Source organism: Hyperolius riggenbachi, chromosome 7 (assembly GCF_040937935.1).
Source record: "Hyperolius riggenbachi isolate aHypRig1 chromosome 7, aHypRig1.pri, whole genome shotgun sequence".
NCBI lineage: Eukaryota > Metazoa > Chordata > Amphibia > Anura > Hyperoliidae > Hyperolius > Hyperolius riggenbachi.
Genome location: NC_090652.1, coordinates 21,513,315 through 21,533,341, shown reverse-complemented (window position 1 = coordinate 21,533,341; position 20,027 = coordinate 21,513,315). Strand labels below are relative to the sequence as shown.

The 20,027-nt window shown below is 48.4% G+C and overlaps 1 protein-coding gene across 1 annotated transcript in view; it reads left to right on the top strand.

The window, feature by feature from the left end:
- The first annotated feature begins 8,246 nt into the window (after positions 1-8,246).
- The window catches only part of LOC137524123 (uncharacterized), a 240,314-nt gene continuing 228,533 nt past the window's right edge, over positions 8,247-20,027 (top strand). Inside the window, exon 1 of the mRNA XM_068243658.1 lies at positions 8,247-8,352. Within this exon, the coding sequence (XP_068099759.1) occupies positions 8,277-8,352 (76 nt within the window). The 5' untranslated portion in view covers positions 8,247-8,276. The remainder of the gene's footprint in view (positions 8,353-20,027) is intronic.

The window sequence follows — 20,027 nt, the reverse complement described above, 5'->3', positions numbered from 1 at the left end:
GTTTTGAAATACGGGGGAGTGGTTAAAGGTGTGGCAGGGGCGTGTCTTAGTGTCCATTTTTCCTGGCTCCAAAAGTTGGGAGGTATGACTCATGCTAGGTACACACCATACAATTTTCTGTTCAAATCTATCTGGCGGGTAAATCCAGTGGCGTTCCTACTATAGAGCGCAGGGGGGCGGGGCGCACCGGGTGTCAGACACCCAGGGGGGTGTCGCCACGACCCCCCACAGCAGCACAGCAGGAGGGGGAAGCAGGGCTAGAAGGAGAGGCTGTGGAGGCAGCGGTGGGGAGGGGGGAAATATCCCCCCCTCCCTCACCTGGGACCTCTCCTTCTGCCTCTCTCTCCCCCTCCAGAAATTAGCGGCGACAAGTGCGGGGCGGCCGGAGGCGTACGGACAATTACTCACCTGATTTCCGCGTTCCAAGCGTGGAGCGCAGCGTCATGACGTTACAGGTCTCCGCCTCCAATGCCGCCCACTGTGCTTCCTGATTAGCGGAAGCACAGTGAGCGGCATTGAAGGTGGAGACCTGTAACGTCATGACGCTGCCAGCGCTTGGAACGCGGAAATCAGGTGAGTAATTCTCTGTACGCCTCCGGCCGCCCCGCACTTGTCGCCGCTATGCATTGCTGGAGAGGGGAGAGAGAGGCAGAAGGAGGGGTCCCAGGTGAGGGACTCCTCCACAGCCCCTCCATCTAGCCCTGCTTCCCACTCCTGGGGCACCTACATTGGGGGCAACTATACTAGCTTACTGGGGGCAACTATACTAGCCATACTGGGGGCAACTATACTAGCTTACTGGGGGCAACTATACTAGCCATACTGGGGGCAACTATACTAGCTTACTGGGGGCAACTATACTAGCCATACTGGGGGCAACTATACTAGCTTACTGGGGGCAACTATACTAGCCATACTGGGGGCAACTATACTAGCTTACTGGGGGCAACTATACTAGCCATACTAGGGGCAACTATACTAGCTTACTGGGGGCAACTATACTAGCTTACTTGGGGCAACTATACTAGCCATACTGGGGGCAACTATACTAGCTTACTTGGGGCAACTATACTAGCCATACTGGGGGCAACTATACTAGCTTACTTTGGGCAACTATACTAGCCATACTGGGGGCAACTATACTAGCTTACTGGGGGCAACTATACTAGCTTACTGGGGGCAACTATACTAGCTTACTGGGGGCAGCTATACTAGCTTACTGGGGGCAACTATACTAGCCATACTGGGGGCAAATATACTAGCTTACTGGGGGCAACTATACTAGCCATACTGGGGGCAACTATACTAGCTTACTGGGGGCAACTATACTAGCTTACTGGGGGCAACTATACTAGCTTACTGGGGGCAACTATACTAGCTTACTGGGGGCAACTATAATAGCCATACTGGGGGCAACTATACTAGCCATACTGGGGGCAACTATACTAGCCATACTGGGGGCAACTATACTAGCTTACTGGGGGCAACTATACTAGCTTACTGGGGGCAACTATACTAGCTTACTGGGGGCAACTATACTAGCTTACTGGGGGCAACTATACTAGCTTACTGGGGCAACTATACTAGCCATACTGGGGGCAACTATACTAGCTATACTGGGGGCAACTAAACTATACTAGCTATACTGGGGGCAACTAAACTATACTAGCTATACTGGCTGGGGCAACTATACTGGCTGGGGCAACTATACTGGCTGGGGCAACTAAACTAGCTATACTGGGGGCAGCTATCCTGGCTGGGGGCAACTATACTAGCTATACTGGCTGGGGCAACTATACTATCTGTACTGGCTGGGGGCAACTATACTAGCTATACTGTCTGGGGGCAACTATACTAGCTATACTGGCTGGGGGGTGACCATACTAGCTATACTGGGGCAACTATACTAACTATACTGGGGCAACTATACTAGCTATACTGTGGGCAACTGTACTAGCTATACTGTGGGCAACTGTACTAGCTATACTGGGGGCAACTATACTAGCTATACTGGGGCAAATATATTACCTACACTAAGGGCAACTATACTAGCTATATTGGGGGCAACTATACTAGCTATACTGGAGCAATGGCAGCGACATTCTCCAAGCACCCCCCAGCGTGAACTGACTTTCGGCGTCTAATAGACGCTGTGTCAGTTCACTGACAGCAGCAGCCCACAGCTGCGGCAGAGCAGGGCTACAGTAAAATGGCGTCTGAAGCCCTGCTCTGGAGACTTTGAGTCTGCAGTGCAGGGCTTCGGGCGCCATTTTCCCATAGCCCTGCTCTAAGCGCGGGAGTTTCAGTTGCTGGCTTGCTGCAGAGGATTGTGGGAGCTGCGCCGGACGGAGGCCGGGACAGGAGGTCTGCTGCTGCTTCAGGTGAGTAAATGTTTTTTTTTTAATTTATATTAGCAGGTGTATCGACTGTTCTGGCCAGGTCTGCTACATGATTGAAGTGTTTTCTGGCCAGGTCTGCCCCATGATTGCATGTATTTTCTGGTCAAATCTTCCGCATGATTGCATGTATTTTCTGGGCAAATCTGCCGCCATGATTGCATGTATTTTCTGGGCAAATCTGCCGCCATGATTGCATGTATTTTCTGGGCAAATCTGCCGCCATGATTGCATGTATTTTCTGGGCAAATCTGCCACCATGATTGCATGTATTTTCTGGGCAAATCTACTCACATTACGTGTATTTTCTTGAGAAAACCTGCACAATTATGTGAATTTTCTGGGAAAAGGCTCACCAAAACTTGGGCCCACTGTCTTTGCGTTGCACTTTTAAAGGGAACCCGAGGTGAGAATAATATTGAGGCTGCCATATTTATCTCCTTTTAAGCAATGCCAGTTGCCTGGCTGCCGTGCTGGTCCTCTGCCTCTAATTCTTTCAACCATAGACCCTGAACAAGCATGCAGCAGGTCAGGGGTTTCTGACAATATTGTCAGAACTGATAAGATTAGCTGCATGCTTGTTGCTGGTGTAATTCAGTTTATTACTGCCAGGGGCGTTTCTAGCCATTTTGTCACTCCAGGCAAGAAAATCTGTGGCGCCCCCCCCCCCCCCCCCTCCCACCACCGGGCCTGCCCACCCCACATAGCGCCAGCACTTGCATGCGCAGAAGACCCTGGCTGACTCAGACTGGACCTAACTGAGCTAGTTACCGGGGAGGATTGCGGACAAACAGAGGACAATGGGATGACTGCCAGGGACGCATCAATGCTTTGGGGCAGGAGGAAGCCCCGGTTAAGTAAAAAGATGTTGTAGTGCGTCGTCTCTTTCTGACTAAGGCTAAAGGTGGCCACTAACTGTCTAGCGAAAAATTGTTCGAGCGATCAGAAATTCTGATTGGACGAAAATCGTTCACTTCACCATCAAAAAGAAAATCCAAATTTTCTTTCGACGAAAATTCATTCGGGCGACATTTTTTTCACTCATTCATAATCGATTGTGTCCACCAATGGAGATTATTTACAACCAATCCGATTAGAATTTCTGATCGCTTGAACGATTTTTCACTAGAAATTGGACCAATAGTGGCCAGCTTAAAAGATTCAGCAGCAGCAATGCTGCAGCATGACCTCAGACAGCATAATTGCTTGCTGCTGATATCATCATCATCAGTGGTGCTGCAGCAGCTGCGTCACTCAAACTTAGCCTCAAAACTCTGCCCAGCACACAGCTTGCCCACCTACACCTAGTGACAGCTCAAACCAACTCACAACCTCTGACATTTGAAAACGCACCCACCATTATCTCCGACACTTGTAATGCAACAACCGCTACCTCCGACACTTGTAATGCAACAACCGCTACCTCCGACACTTGTAATGCACCCACCATTATCTTCGACACTTGTAATGCAACAACCGCTACCTTCGACACTTGTAATGCACCCACCATTATCTCCGACACTTGTAATGCAACAAACGCTACCTCCGACACTTGTAATGCAGCCACCATTATCTTCGACACTTGTAATGCACCCACCATTATCTCCGACACTTGTAATGCAACAACCGCTACCTTCGACACTTGTAATGCACCCACCATTATCTCCGACACTTGTAATGCAACAAACGCTACCTCCGACACTTGTAATGCAGCCACCATTATCTTCGACACTTGTAATGCACCCACCATTATCTCCGACACTTATAATGCAACAACCGCTACCTCCGACACTTGTAATGCAGCCACCACTACCTCCGACACTTGTAACGCAGCCACCGATCTTTCCGACACTTGAAATGCAACGCCCATTACCGCCGACACTTGAAATGCAACAACCGCTACCGCCAACACTTGAAATGCAGCAAACAGGAATGCAATAAACATTACCCCACACACATTAAAATGCAGTAAATGTTACAACCCACACACAATGTAAACATTAAATGCAGCAAATGGTACCTCTGACTCCTGTGAAAAACACGTTACCCCACATATATTAAATGCAGCACACCTCAGACATAAATGCATGAAATGTTCCCCCTCCCACTGGGTGCTGGTGGGGTGGGATGGAACTGCTTAGTGGAATGGGAGGGTAAGGCCCAGTGCACACCGAGCAGTTTTTCATGCGATCCGCCGGCCGCATCTGCCTGTCAAACCGCTCGGTAACGTATCTCAATGAGATGGTGCACACCAGTGGTTTGAGGATTGATGCGTTTCTGCCTCAATGTAAAGTATAGGAAAAATGCAAACCGCTCTGAAAAACGCTGGATCAGAGCAGTTTGCCAGGCGTTTTTGTTACAGAAGCTGTTCAGTACAGCTTTTACTGTAACAATTTGTGTAATCTGCTACCCAAAAACACAGCCAAAACCGCTAGGCATGTTTAGAAATCCGCTCTAAACATGCCTAGAATCGCTCTGAAATCTGTTCCCAAAACCTCTAGCGTTTTGCAGATCTGCCAGAGGTTTTGGTGTGCACTGGGCCTAACACTGGGTGAGGAGGAAGGTGATATTGGGGAGAAGGAGGGTGACAGTGGAGGTGAAACTGTATTGGTGGCCACTAATGATCCAACCTTTTTCATCCAATCTTACCAGATCTATGTAGTACAAGGGTAAATTGAGTGAATATACTGAATGGATACTTCAGGCAGTTACCTTATATTACATAGAAATGGTAAGATTGGATGAAAAAGATTGGATCATTAGTGGCCACCATATGGGGAAGAGGGTGACAGTGGGGTGGAGAAGAGGGTGACTGTAGGGAGAAGGAGGGTGACAGTGGAGGTGAAACTGGGTGGGGAGGAGAGTGACAGTGAGGAGAAGGAGGGTGACAGTGGGATGGAGAAGAGGGCGACAGTAGGGAGAAGGAGAGTGACCGTGGAGGTAAAACTGGATGGAGAGGAGGGTTACAGTGGGGAGGAAAAGTAGAGTGACAGAGGAGGTGAAACTTGGTGGAGAGAAAGGTGACAGTGAGGAGGAGGAGGGTGACAGTGGGTGGGGAGAGGAGGGTGACAGTGCGGAGGAGAGGATGGTGACAATGCAGGGAGGAGAGGAGGTTGACAATGCGGGGAGGAGAGGAGGGTGACAGTGGAGGGGGGGGGGGGGGGAGAGAAGAGTGACAGTGGGGGGAGGAGAGAAGAGTGACAGTGGGGGGAGGAGAGGAGGGTGACAGTGGGGGGGAGGAGAGGAGGGTGACAGTGGGGGGGGGGGGGAAAGGAGGGTGACAGTGGGGGGAGGAGAGGAGGGTGACAGAGGGGGGGAGGAGAGGAGGGTGACAGAGGGGGGGAGGAGAGGAGGGTGACAATGCGGGGAGGAGAGGAGGGTGACAATGCGGGGAGGAGAGGAGGTTGACAATGTGGGGAGGAGAGGAGGGTGACAGTGAAGGGGGGGGGGGGGGAAGAGAAGAGTGACAGTGGGGGAGGAGAGGAGGGTGACAGTGGAGGGGGGGGAGAGAAGAGTGACAGTGGGGGGAGGAGAGGAGGGTGACAGTGGAGGTGGGGGAGAGAAGAGTGACAGTGGGGGGAAGAGAGGAGGGTGACAGTGCAGGGGAGAGAAGGGTGGTGACAGTGGGGGGAGAGGAGGGTGATGTCGCTTACTAGATAGCAGCTGGGGATCTGCTTCCAGGTCCTCACGCTGGGATCAGGGGCGGCCAGCCATGCGGTCCAACTTCTGGGTGAATCGGAGGAGGATGATTGAAAGCGGTTGCCGCATTGTAAAAGGGAGGAGGCGGTGGAGGGATGCTGCATTGGAGGACGGAGGAGGAGGCGGGACCAGACGTCCAGAGGCACTTCCCCGACCCGACCCCGCCGGCAGCAACTTCCTTTGAAGTCCCTGCCTCCTCCTCGCCGTCATTAGGCTTTGGCTGCGACCCTGCCCCCACATCCCTACGCCTCTGAGGGGGGCACCGCACATCAAGGGAACGCAGTCTCCTGTTTGCAGCCAGCGTGACACCCGAATGCCTGGTGTGTCACACGCTGGCTGCACGTACATGATTGACAGGCGGGGGGCGGAGATAGAGGCGGCACCGCACGAAGTAAACAAAGTACTCGTGCGGCTGCTGTGCTGAGAGGAGAGGGGGCGGTCCGGAAGGCAGCATTGCTTTAGAAGAGACGTGGTCACCGCTGGCATGACGTTCAAATTATTTCAATGAAAAAATAAAAACAAAAAAAAAACACTGAAGTAACGGCCACGGTGAGTGGTCCCCCGTGTTGCGCCTTCTCCAATCCCGGCGCTTCAGGCGAAAATCTATAGTTGCCTGATGGGTGAGACGCCTTTGATTACTGCAGCCAAATCAGATCAGCAGGGCTCCCTATTGTTTAAAAGGAAATAAATATGGCAGCCTCCATATCACTCTCATCCCGGGTTCACTTTAAATTAGTTAGCTCCGCCCTCATCTGGTCATGGCCATGCCCATTTTTCACCGCAGTGCGCTTCGCGTGTGTCACACTCACCATGGCGGCCGTCTGCAATATCCCCAGAGACATTCCTGTGTGCGCACGCGTGGGGGCTCATTTGCCTTACTATGCTCTCTCCCAGTGCGGCGCGCGGCGAGGCGCGCTGTGCACATGCGCACAAGGGATTGCGCGCGCAGGAAGCGGCGCGCATGCACGTAAGCCACGCGCGTGTGCACTGTGCTGCGCGCGTTCTGCGCATGCGCAGAGCTCTAATTTTGGCGCCAACACTTAGTATAAAAGCAGCATTGCCCTTAGCTGCATTGCTGCTCATTCTGACAGTTTGCTGGTGAATTGCGTTCCTGTATCCGTCTGATTCTGATCCTCGTTGTGACCTTGGCCTGTGACCCCGACTTCCGCTGATCTCTGTTGCCCTGACCTTTGGCTCTGTTACTGGATTTCCGCTGTCTGCTGCCTGCCTCGACCTCTGGCTTGTGACCCCGACCACCGTTTATTGCCGCCTGTCTTGACCTCTGGATTGTGACCCCGACCACCGTTGATTTCTGCCTGCCCCGACTTCTGGCTTGTGACCCCAAACTTCCTGGATCACTACCCGGACTGGATCTTCAGAGCTCACCTGACTACTGCTACTCCACAATCAGTGTCACCTGTTCTCCTAACCACTCGCTGAGGCAATCCCAGTAGTGACCTGGTAGGGCACTAGGCAGCTAAGTTCCACATCCCCCTCCTGGGGGTGTGGTCCTGCACTCCCCTCAAGGGGGTGTGGGTGAAGACCCGTGGTCACCTAGACTCCACTACTGGGTAACGCCTCTTCCTTCGTGGGAGGGTCAACAGGGACTGAAGAGAGACCCTAACAGCGTGCCGTAGGTTATAGCCACACCCATTTTTATTTTGGGGGGGGTGCCTTTTAATACCCAGCACCGGGTTTTAAATGCCCTAGGTACGCCACTGGGTAAATCTAACAGAAAATTGTAGGCACACCGTAACATTTTATGTTAGATAGATGATTCGATAGATAATTTCCGTCATGTCCGTTTTTCTTGTCGATTTCTCATAGAAGTGAATGGAAATAGATAAGACAACATAAGAGAAGAATGGACCGGGAAATAAAGCGGATGGAAAATCGACCAAAAAAACGCGCGTGTAACTAGCATAACAGAAAACCTAACAGAAAATTGTATGGTGTGTACCTAGCAGAGATTATTATCTCTTACAAATACACATGTATCAGGAGGATTCCACACTAGTACTGAGTTAAGTATCTATATTTCACCCCTCCCCACAGTGAACCAGCCCTGACATCCCTGTGTGCAGTGAGATAATCAGGATGTGGGAAGCTTTCCAGGATTTTTAGTTTCACTTTCACCTTCCATAGATGAGGCCAAGCAGACCGGAGTGACAGAAGCTGACTATGAGGACTGGATTAGGGCACGCCATGGTAATACACAGGATAGCGGTATCCGTCCTTCTGTTCCTGAGTCACACAGGTAAGCTGTTTGCTTTACCATATTTGATTTGTGAGTCAGTGAAATGCTGTTTCCAGAACCTGCTCCTCCTCCCTCCTTCCAGACTGCTTTGTCTCCTCTCTGCAGCCACTGCAGGCGTTCCTTCTGCTGTTATATCTTCCAATAAAAAGAACAAAGTAGGACAGGCCAGGCGTGACACCGGAGTGGCGGTTCTTCTGAGCTGCAGGCAGCTGTCGATTTAATAGAGCCGTATGAATTGATACGATATGAGATAAACAGCCCACACCCTCCAGTGACTGCTTTCTGCAGATCTGCCAGCAGAGCCGGTGTGGTGAAATTTTTTGCAACTTCATCAGATTGTGCAACCGGTTGCACTTATTTATAGGTATAGCTATCAGAAAGTGCAACCTAACCATTGATTTTAACCTATCTGTTAGTGTTGTCCGGATCATGAACGATTCGGATCTTTGATCCGAATCTATTTTGTGAGTCGAATCATCCGAATCATCAAAATGAGTGATTCGGATCGCAAAGAGGGTGGGGCCAGGAGCAACACGCCCCCCCTCTCGGTGGGCAGCGGGGTCCTGGAAGCAGAGCAGAAGATAAATCGCTCTGTTGGAGGGGAGCCAGCCTTGCACAGCCACAGGTAGATGAGAGAGAGGGGACATGGGTGCCACTGCCAGATATGTGTAGAGCACACATACTGGCTATAATGTGCTGCTCATTATAGGCTGTCTGTTCCGTAGTTGTGCACAGTGAACAAATTGGAAACTTTTGGCACAGCTCAGTAACGTTACAGGCAGCATGCTGGGCTAGGACAGGGCAGGCACTGTAATTGCTGTGCAATATGATCCTCCTGCACTGCTCTATACAGCTGCACTTTACTTCTGGGAATGCTTTGGGGAATGGGAGTTAGGAGTACACAGATGAGCATATAGGTGAAATATATGTAAAGCATATGATTGCAGCATGTGGGTATTGTGTGCAAGCAAACATTTCAGCTCTCTGCTCGTCCCTCCTCCCTTCTCTGTCCACTCCCTGCCCTCTGTCCATCTTCTCCCCTTCTCTGTGTGTCCACCCCCCTCCCCTTCTCCTGTCCTGCTAGTCATTTCACCTCCGAATGCTTCCGTTGTAAAATGATCCGAGATTCGGATCAAAGATCCGGATCTTTTCAATGATCCGATTCGAATCATCCGGATCATTGAAAAGATCCGAACTTCGCATCTCTACTATCTGTATCAGAAAATGCAACCCAACCAAACCCTCTTCTCACACAGAACCCTCCCCTCTTGCTCAACTAATAACCCCCCCCCCCCCCTGGAGGGAACCATCCCCCCTCTTGCTCAACTAATAACCCCCCTGGAGGGAACCATCCCCCCTCTTGCTCAACTAATAACCCCCCCTGGAGGGAACAATCCCCCTTCTAGCTCAATGGGATCTGTGGTTGTAAAAAATTACAGGCGTGTTAACAGAGAGGAGCCACTCTATGGCAAGTTGCAAAATATGATGGATAGCAAAATTTTTCACTACACCGGATCATTCACAAGGCAAACCTAGGCAGTTGTCTGACGCCTATCCTCCCTCCCTCCCCCTCCCCCCCACTTCCCCATCTGCAGGGGAGACATACAGCAATACGACAATATAGGAATACAAGAAAAAACAGATCACACAGCACAGTATGAATACAAGGTATTGTTTACCTTAGCAGCTCCCTTGTGCGATTAGTCTGATGCACTATCTGTCCCAGGGAGGATGGTAAGGATATGTGCTCCTAATTCTTAAAGTGAACCAGAGACGAAGCACCCTTGTGTATTTTACCATAGAAATCAGTGGGAACATTAGAGAAAACATTTACCCTGCTCTCTGTTCCATCCTCACTGCTAAAAGTGTCTGTTATCTAGCTGAGATAAGAATCCCGGACTGAGCATTGAGTCTGGCTTTGCTATAATGACTCAGCTATAATGATTCCTGAGCAAAGCCAGCAGGGGGCAGGCTTGGACTTGAAGACACCAAAGAGAACACAGTCTCAGCTATAATTATTCTGTAGCAAAGCCAGACCGACTGCTTAGTCGGGATTCTTATCTTAGAGGTGATAACAGGCAAATTAAACAGAGAACAATGTAACAAAGAGCAGATTAGGTGTTTACTGTCATGTTCCCACTGATTTATAAGGTAAAATACATGAGGTTGCTTCATCTCTGGTTCTCTTTAAGGTGGCCATACATTGTTCGATATGCCATCAGATCGACCAACATCTGATATGCCATCAGATCGATCAAATCTGATCAGAGAGGGATCGTATGGCTGCCTTTACTGCAAACAGATTGTGAACCCATACCAGGGTGTGATCTACAGAGGCCCAATCTTTATTCTTTGGAATAACCTTGCACTAAGAACAGATCCTTGTTTTTTTGCATACTGTGTGTACACAATTGTATATGTCACCTCAGGGAAGAAGAACGCTACCAATTGATTTATTTGATACAGTGCTGTTTGGACGAACCTGCGAAGGGACTTTATTATGATCTATGTTTCAATTCAACTCTGATACAGATTACTTTGACGTATGTTCCCATATGGTGTGAACTGACTGAGGTCTTATTATAGGCTATTGAAGAAAAAGCTTGATGGCAGTGGAAAATTGTTATCTAGTGGAGGGCCTCTAACCAGCAATTATTCTAACTGGCCAGTTTTAGATGACTAGTCACTTTGTCCATCCAACCAAAATCAGTGGTATCCACACATTTTGTGCCTATGCTTGAGTCCTTTTTAATGATTTGATGTTTTATATGAGGAATCACTAATAAAATGTGATATTTTTATAATAGTACTGTAGATAATTCCCTTTTCTTCCCTTTATTTTGTGAAATGAGAGGTAAATGGAGGTAGCCATATTTATTTCCTTGTAAGCAATACCAGTTGCCTGGCAGCCCTGCTGGGTTATTTGACTGCAGTACTGCTTGAATTGCACGAGAAAAAAGCAGCATGCAGCTAATCTTGTCAGATCTGACAATAATGTCAGAAACATCTGATCTGCTGCATGCTTGTTCAGGGTCTACGGCTAAAAGTATTAGAGGCAGAGGATCAGCAGGATAGCCAGGCAACTGGTATTGCCTAAAAGGCAGTAAATACGGCAGCCTCCATATACCTCTCACTTCAATTTTAAGACAACCTCTAGCTACACCCAGCCACGCCCCTAATCTCGCATACCACAAAGAATTCAAAAGCAAAAGATGTTTTTTTATCATTCAAACCATGCTGGTCCTATCTATCATCATTAGTTTTATTTCATAATAACATTCAAAAGTAAGAAATATATTAATATAAAGGACACCAGAGGCGAAAATAAACGAATGAAATAAATGATTGTATCCATCTTCCTTCTCCTAAGAATGACTTTTTAAGATATTCCACAGTTTTATTTTATGTTTAAATCTACTTTTTAAGTTTTAACTGTTTTATTGTTTTTGCTCAATGACACATTCATTGAAGTATGCTGGAGCTAAAATCTATGAACTATTGACCCTTTTTTTAATCTCTTTCTTGCTCTCAGAAGCCATTTTCTTCTAGGAAAGTGTTTTATAGTTGGAATTTCTTATCAGTGAGGGTTGCACTGTAGTCACTTCCTGTCTGAATCAGGACTGAGTCAGCCACTGACATGCATGATATTTAACTCTTTCAGACAGAGAAAGAAAAAAAGGAACACATCATAGTTATTTGTGTGCTGGGTAGTGAATTGTGTACTGGATAGTGATGCGAACACCGTTCGCGAACTTCCACGGAAGGTTCGGTTCGCGGAAAAGTTCGCGAACCGCAATAGACTTCAATAGGGAGGCGAACTTTGAAAAATAGAACTGGCTTTGGGATACATGCCCAAAGTCCCGGGGAAAAATCTGGATGTGACGCAAAGCAGCGTTTTAAGGGCAGAAATCACATTGTATGCTAAATTGCAGGCCTAACGTGCTTTCAAACATCTTGCATGTGTATACATCCATCAGGGAGTGTAATTAGAGTACTGCTTCACACTGACACACCAAACTCACCGTGTAATGCACCACAAACAGCTGTTTGTGTAGTGACGGCCATGCTGGACTGGTGCGCACCATGGCGAGAGTGTAGGTCGTGGCGGTTTTCAAGCCCAGATGGTCGTCAGGGCTGTGGTAGCTCAATGATAGAACAACAGTGACTGTCCAGCTGATCAAATTTGGTCTGACCACAATGAAGCAACAACCTTATTATCTTTTGTGTGCCACCCCCACCCGAGACACTCATATAGCCGGCGGTCATTGCTTCATTGTGACACGCAAGCCCCTTCACCGCGGCAAGGTAATGATCACGAAGGGGGATGGGCACATGTACATGCCTTTTGTTTTGTTGTTGCAGCCGCCCGCAGTGCAGCCAGAAAAATTAGGCAGGCATGTACACGCACCAGAAAAATTAGTATAGCGGTCGCTGCTAGAATCCGCCTAGAGTCCTGGGTCCTCCAGCAGTGATGTGTATTTCACTCACTCATGTCTGCCTCCAGGTATTAGAGCCTTTGAAACATGTTTTACATCATTTTTCTAGGTGTCAGAATTTTTTCTTTACAAAGTTCGCCTCCCCATTGAAGTGTATTGCGGTTTGCAAACTTTTTCGCTAACCGAACCTTTCGCGGAGGTTCGCGAACAGGGTTCGCGAACTGAAAATCGGAGGTTCGCGACATCTCTAAATCATAATCCTCCTGCCCAGCTTCGCTTTCCTCAGACACCTCCACAACTGCACCAACATCAGGTGGTTCATCATCCCCCTCCTCACACGTTACGTCCATACTATCGCCACCTAACTCAGACGTATGAGGTGGTGTACCTGCGCCTTCTTCTTGTTGTGGCAGTAGTGGCTGGGAATCGGTGATTTCACCACCACCACCACCACCAAATAACTCCTGCGAAGTGTCAAATGCAGCGGATGTGGTGCTTGTTGTAGCGCTGGTGGCTGCGGGAGATGAGGTGTTCTGTGTTAAATAGTCAAGCACATTCTCACAATTTTGGGAAGTGATGACACGTGCCTTCTTCTGAGCACTGTATTTTGGGACAGGTCCGCACAAAATCACAGCAACACCACCTCACACAGACCTGCCAGTGCCAGGTGGCCTTCCTCTGGGTCTGCCTCTACCTCTTCCTCTACCTGGTATGTCCATTTTGTCCATCTCGGGGGGAAGCTAGGTATATGCAGTGAGCTGGGTTCACTCAACACAAAGGTAGTTAGATGCAGTGAGGTGGGTTCACTGAACAATAAAGGTAGTTAGATGCAGTGAGCTGGGTTCACTCAACACAACAGGTAGTTATATGCAGTGAGCTGGGTTCACTCAACACAACAGGTAGTTAGATGCAGTGAGCTGGGTTCACTCAACACAACAGGTAGTTAGATGCAGTGAGCTGGGTTCACTGAACAGTAAAGGTAGTTAGATGCAGTGACCTGGGTCACTCAACACAACAGGTAGTTAGATGCAGTGAGCTGGGTTCACTCAACAGAAAGCTAGGTATATGCAGTGATGAGGTGGGTTAAGTAAACACAACAGGTACTGGGTATATGCAGTACTGGGTAGTACAATGTGCAGCTCCCTGTCACACACACAGGCAGTCAGTCACTGGATGTGCTGGGCTGCTGGCAGTGGCACACACACACTATCAATTAGCAAGGCTGTGCATGCAACAAAAGTGTCAGTTTGACACACAGAAAAAAAAAAAGTACAGGATGAGCTCTGAAAAGAGCTGTTGAGGGGTGCTTTAAAAGCAATAATAATCAGTCAGGAGCAAGCAAAGCAGCCTAGAACCTAACTAATCTGTCCCTAGGAGAAAAAGTCTGCAGCAGCTGTCCCTAGTCTGTCTCTAGCAGGCACACGAGTGAGGCTAATGGTCGCCGCAGCCTGCCTTATATAAGGGGGGGGGGGGGGGGGGGGGCTCCAGGGCTTACTGTAGCCTGAATGGCTACAATGTGCCTGCTGACTGTGATGCAGAGGGTCAAAGTTGACCCTCATAGTGCATTATGGGGTGCATCGAACTTCCGCAAAAGTTCGCCTGGAACCGTTCGCTACATCTCTAGTGCTTGGCACTGTGCATACCCATGTCTATCTCATCATGTCACCTCGGGTATCCTTTAAAGGATGAGAGTAAAGTTTAGAGTCAATATAAAACCTATTTTATGACAAAAATACATCTATTTACACAGATCTGTACATCTATCCTGGAAGAGGGACAAATGAGGAATAAAGCAGAGCAGAGGGATTTGGTTCCCAAGGAGGGACTATCTCTCCATAAAAGGGACAGTTGGGAGCTATGCTAGTGTCAGAAGCCCGGGAGGTGAGTGTGTGTATGAATCTTCCACTGTGCCTGTTACTCTGCAGAGGAGGAAGGGAGGAAAGTACAGTAACAGGAGGGGGCCTGAGGATAGGGAGGGAGGATAGAAATTGTGCCCCCCTCCCTGTGTTCTCCCAGCTGTGCAATGCTTCAGCCCTTCCTTCTGCGCCCGCTGTTTCCCTCTGTGGCACTGCACTGGGGGCGGCAAGTTTAGTGGTCACCCTTCCCCTGTAAGGCATTCCCTCAAAGTCTATTGGCCCTCCCCTTTCCCTTTCAAGCATTCTCTGATAAGTGGTACTACCCCTTCCCCTTTAAGGTTTCACCCGTATCCTAGTGGTACCACCTCTTCACCTTTTGTGTGTTAAAGCAGCAGAGACAGCTATATTATCCCAAGAAAAAAAACAACACCACATATATAAGTAGGTAAATACTTGTTCTACTTACCTAACATATGTATTGTAAGTACATGTATTGTCCCAGACATTTTCCATCTTTACTGCCTCTGACTAAAGCCAATCCTGATATAATTTCTTCCCTTACTCTTTTTTTCTCCTGCCTGAAGTGGTGTATTCATTGCCAGCCTTCCTCCCCACTGAGCTCTGCACTAAAACTGTATTGTCGTATCTAGCTTGCTTTGTAAACAAATTTGAACAGCATTTCAACAGCTTCTGCAGAAGGGTGAGCTGTATTTCCCTTCTCAGCTTTATGTCACACTGAACTGCCCTCAGCCAATCAGTGAGGAACAGGAATGTGGGAGCGGGGGTGATGACAAGCTTCCTTCTCCCAGGCAATGTACCAGAATAGAGCCAGGCTGACCGAGATAAGAATCATTACAGCAGAAACATTTATGATTATATTGGAATGCTTGTAATGCTGGGTTAGGATGTAGACTGCATAATAAACACAGAGCGGTGGGTAAATGGAATTTGATTTTGTGTCTGGCAATCCTGCTTTAAAGTGGATCCGAGATTAACTTTTACTCATTGCATAATTGTGTTCCTTTCCTATTGTTTATAGGGCATTCCTCAAGCCGAATACTTTTTTGTTTTTGTTTTAATGCTCTAATTCCCTATAAACTAAATAAGCCACTCCCACAGGTTTTCAGAGAGCCAAGGCACTTTCAGACAGTAACAAGGGCTCATGGGAGTTTAGTCTGGGCAGGAGAAGGGGGAGGCAGAGGCAGAGGGGAGGAGGGAGGATTAGGTTTTTTCACAGGCTGAGTGCTGAAGATGCAGATAAGCTTGCCTGTGTGTAATGTTTACAAACAACATGGCTGCTGTCATTGTATCACAGGAAGAAATAATCATATTCTATTGAAATTGAATATATAATGGAGAAACTGCGCCACTTGCAATGTCAGCTGCTACAGTGGACTAGGTGTTCCTCCAACACCTTAGTATTCAGATAATAAATATATATGTCCACAGCGCTAGAAAGTATATAAATCACTTTTATTGCTTTACAATGAAAACCAATGGTACCCTAGAAACCCTAAATAGAGTGACCAGACGTCCCGGATTGCCCGGGACGCGTCCCGGATTCGGGGTCCACTGTTCCAGGCTGCATGAGATCCCGAGAAACGTCCCGCTTTTAGCAGCGGGACATCCCGGCCTCGGGACTCTGGTCACTTTATTGCATGAACTGGCAGTGGCGTCTATAGACGCCGTGCCAGTTCATTGCCCGCAGCCCCGCTCCAGACTCCTTACTGTCTTCCGGTGTTCCGACACCAGCAGGCGAGCAGGGCTACGGCAAGATGGCTGCCGAAGCCCTGTATTGGAGACTATTTGTGTCTCCAGTACAGGGCTTCAGGCGCCATCTTGCCGTAGCCCTGCTCTGCCTGTCAGCGCGGGAGACTGCAGGAGGATCGTCCGGGGAGATGTGCGCCAGAGGAGTCTTCTGCCAGGTGAGTAAATGTTTTTTTTCCCCAGGTGTTGCCTGCAGTGTGTTTATTTTGTGCTCACATGTTTGCCCGCAGTGCGTTTATTTTGTGCTGACATGTTTGCCCGCAGTGCGTTTATTTTGTGCTGACGTGTTTGCCTGCAGTGCGTTTATTTTGTGCTGACGTGTTTGCCCGCAGTGCGTTTATTTTGTGCTGACATTTTTGCCCGCAGTGCGTTTATTTTGTGCTGTCATGTTGCCCATTGCATTTATTTTGTGCTGACATGTTGCCCACATTGCCTTTATTTTGTGGTGTCTGGGGTAACTGTTGCTGCATTTATTATTTAATGGTCATAGTTGGCTATGTTAGCTGCTTTGGGGTTACAGTATACTATTAAATAGCATCACAGTTTCTGCACATCCATGATGCGAAACCTCGTCTGACCACATCATGGCGTAAACACTGCTTTCTCATGCTTCGCTTTTACATCATTATGTTAGCCCCGCCCATACAATGTCATGGTCCCCCCCATTTTTCGCCGCCCCCTATTTTTCAGTGCGGCGTGCCAATCCCACCAATTCCACCCCCCCCCCCTTCCCAGGTTGAACCAACAAAAATCTGGTCACTCTACCTTAAACTAAAATAGCACCTGTCCCTTTAAATCACATACATTCACAGGCAAATCACTCACTCAAACTCACTGCAGTGAGGTCATCCGTAAAAAAATGCTTAAAAAGGGATTCCGGAAAAAGTCCACTGATGTCCAATAAAAATCATTGAATGTCCAATTGGAAATTTATGGATACAAATCATCCTTCAAAACAAGGTATAACATACTAGGCATACATAAAGTATATCCACAGCGTGCATAGAGTGCATAGAGTATATCCACAGCGTTGCTGAGGCAGTTGGTTAGATTAAGCAGCAAGCACTTGACATGCAAAGCAAAAAACAATAACCACATGACCCTGTGGCAGAGTGCGCCGACAGGGTTATATGCATAGCACCGCCCTCGCTCAGTGACGTACTTCCTACTGGGCAGGAAGTACGTCACTGAGCGAGGGCGGTGCTATGCATATGACCCTGTCGGCACACTCTGCCACAGGGTCATGTGGTTTTTGTTTTTTGTGCGTCGTGGCACCAACGAGAATCCCAGTGACTTACTTCCTGCTGGGCACCTCTTTACTCCAGTGTCCCAGATGGAGAGGAGCTTCCTGCTGGTGTGGGCGGGACTTCCTGTGGGAAGGGTTGGAGCTTATTGCGGTCAGAGGCAGGGCTTCATTTTTACAGTGAAAGGGGCCATTTTATGGGGATTTAAAAGGAGGGGGGGGGGGTGTGTGCTTGGGCACCCAAAGTCCCCCCACTACACATGCCTGGCGTTAAGCGCGGCCCTTGCGATGCTTGCTTGCGGTAACATACTGCAGCCCTTGTGTCGGATCAGGCAGCTAATTCAACAGGAAGCTACTCAACAAACACTATTCCTGAGTATTTTATTTGGCCAGGTCCCAAGCTCCTTCTAGAATACACACACTGTGACCTCTGCAAAGTGAAAGCAACCTCTCTTATTACCGTTTCCCAGAAGTCCGCATTTCATTCTTGTAAAGCATGGCCTGTATGTGGCACCCGCCCCGCCCACAGGTCAGGTGTGAAACCGTGTCAGTTCCCGGAATTAGAAAATGCTGAAACGTTACAGAAACGTCACAGATATCTATGGAATGCTGAGCAGCCAGGAAAAAAGTTACAGTGGACCTGAACTCTTGCACAGGACAGAAGGAAAACAGAGAGAAATGCACCCTGTATGTATTTAGAGAGTTTAGCCTGCGTAATTACCCCTCATCTGTGACTAACCACAAGTTGTAGTTTGATCCCTCAACTGTGTCAGCTGATTGCCTCGACAGAGTGATAAGTAATAGGTTAACACAGAGATCTTAGCTATATGTCTGCTTCCATGAAAGCATAAAGTAGACACATTGCAGATTTATTGGAGGATGGTATCAGCTGTAACAAAAATGTTTTTCTTTAAATGTTATTATGCTGTTGCTTATCTTTAGAGCAGAGAAGTTCTGAGATCTGGTCCGCTTTAAAGGACAACTGAAGTGAGAAGACTATGGAGGCTGCCATGTTTATTTCCTTTTAGGCTAGGTTCACAGTGGGTCGTTGCGTTTAGGGGACATTATAGGGCACATAACGTCCCCCTAACGCAACGCCTGGTGCTATCTGGTGTGGACGTCGGAGTGAGCCGCGGCTCACTCTGGCGTCCGTGATGCCGTGATGCGTACTCTTGGACGCATGCGGCATCACGTGGTCCCACCGGCCAATCACCGCACAGAGCGGGCGCTCCAGGAAGTAAACACTGCACATCACACCGTGCAGTGAATATTAATTAGCCATGTGCCTGGCCGCTCTCCGCTCCTCCCCAACGTTACTGAGCATGTGCAAGCAGTGCATAACACACAGCATGCAGCATTCAACGATGTGCTGCGTTACAATGTAACGCAATGTGGGCACTGTGAACAGCCCATTGATTTTTCATTACTGTGCGGTGGGCTGCGTTACAGGCTGCTCTAACCTGCGCCTGTAACGTCCCACTGTGAACCTAGCCTGCAACAATACCAGTTGCCTGGCAGCCCCGCTGGTCTGTTTGGCTACAGAGTGTCATGTGGGTTCTGGCTATGGGGAGGTATCGACTGTCACTGTCAGAAACAAGCATGCAGCTCGTCTTGTCAGATCTGACAATGTTAGAAACATCTGATCTGCTGCATGCTTGTTCAGGGGCTATAGCTAAAGTATTAGAGGCAGACGATCAGCAGGACAGCCAGGCAACTGGTATTGCTTAAAAGGAAATGAACATATCACCCTCCATATACCTCTCTCTTCAGTTGTCCTTTAACGGTTAAAATTGTTCAAAATGTCATACTACAAGAAGGAGTCCGCACAGAGGATTGAAGGAACAATCAGTGCCAGCTTTATTGTCCCATCACATATACGTGTCATAAATGTCAGACCTGCAAGGCCGACGATCGTTTCGGGGCCACTCAGGGTCCCCTTTGTCAAGGCAAGGAGCAGAAAGACATATACACCCAAATAGTGCAAGCATACAATATAAATAACCATCAAAGATGTCCCCAACTCCACCCAGGGGTGGATAACACAATCAAAAAAAACGTTATCCAATTGAGTGCATGTTGTTACATGAAACCATAGGTGCACCAACCTGTCCATTACCTCTGTGATCTCCTAACCTAAGGTTACTCCCATGTTCATAATGTCAGCCGTTCTCCGTTAGGAGTAGTGCCGCTCGCTCTGCCCGCTGTATAGGGGGCATGCCGTCCTCAGTGCGACGTTTGCAGTGTGTCCAATCGGGGGCTGGCGCACATCCCTTGACATCACCTACAAGCCGCCCTATACTCAATGACGGCGTGTGCGTATTGCGTACATCTCTATCTTAAAAATTCATTTTTAGGAGAAGGAGGATAGATACA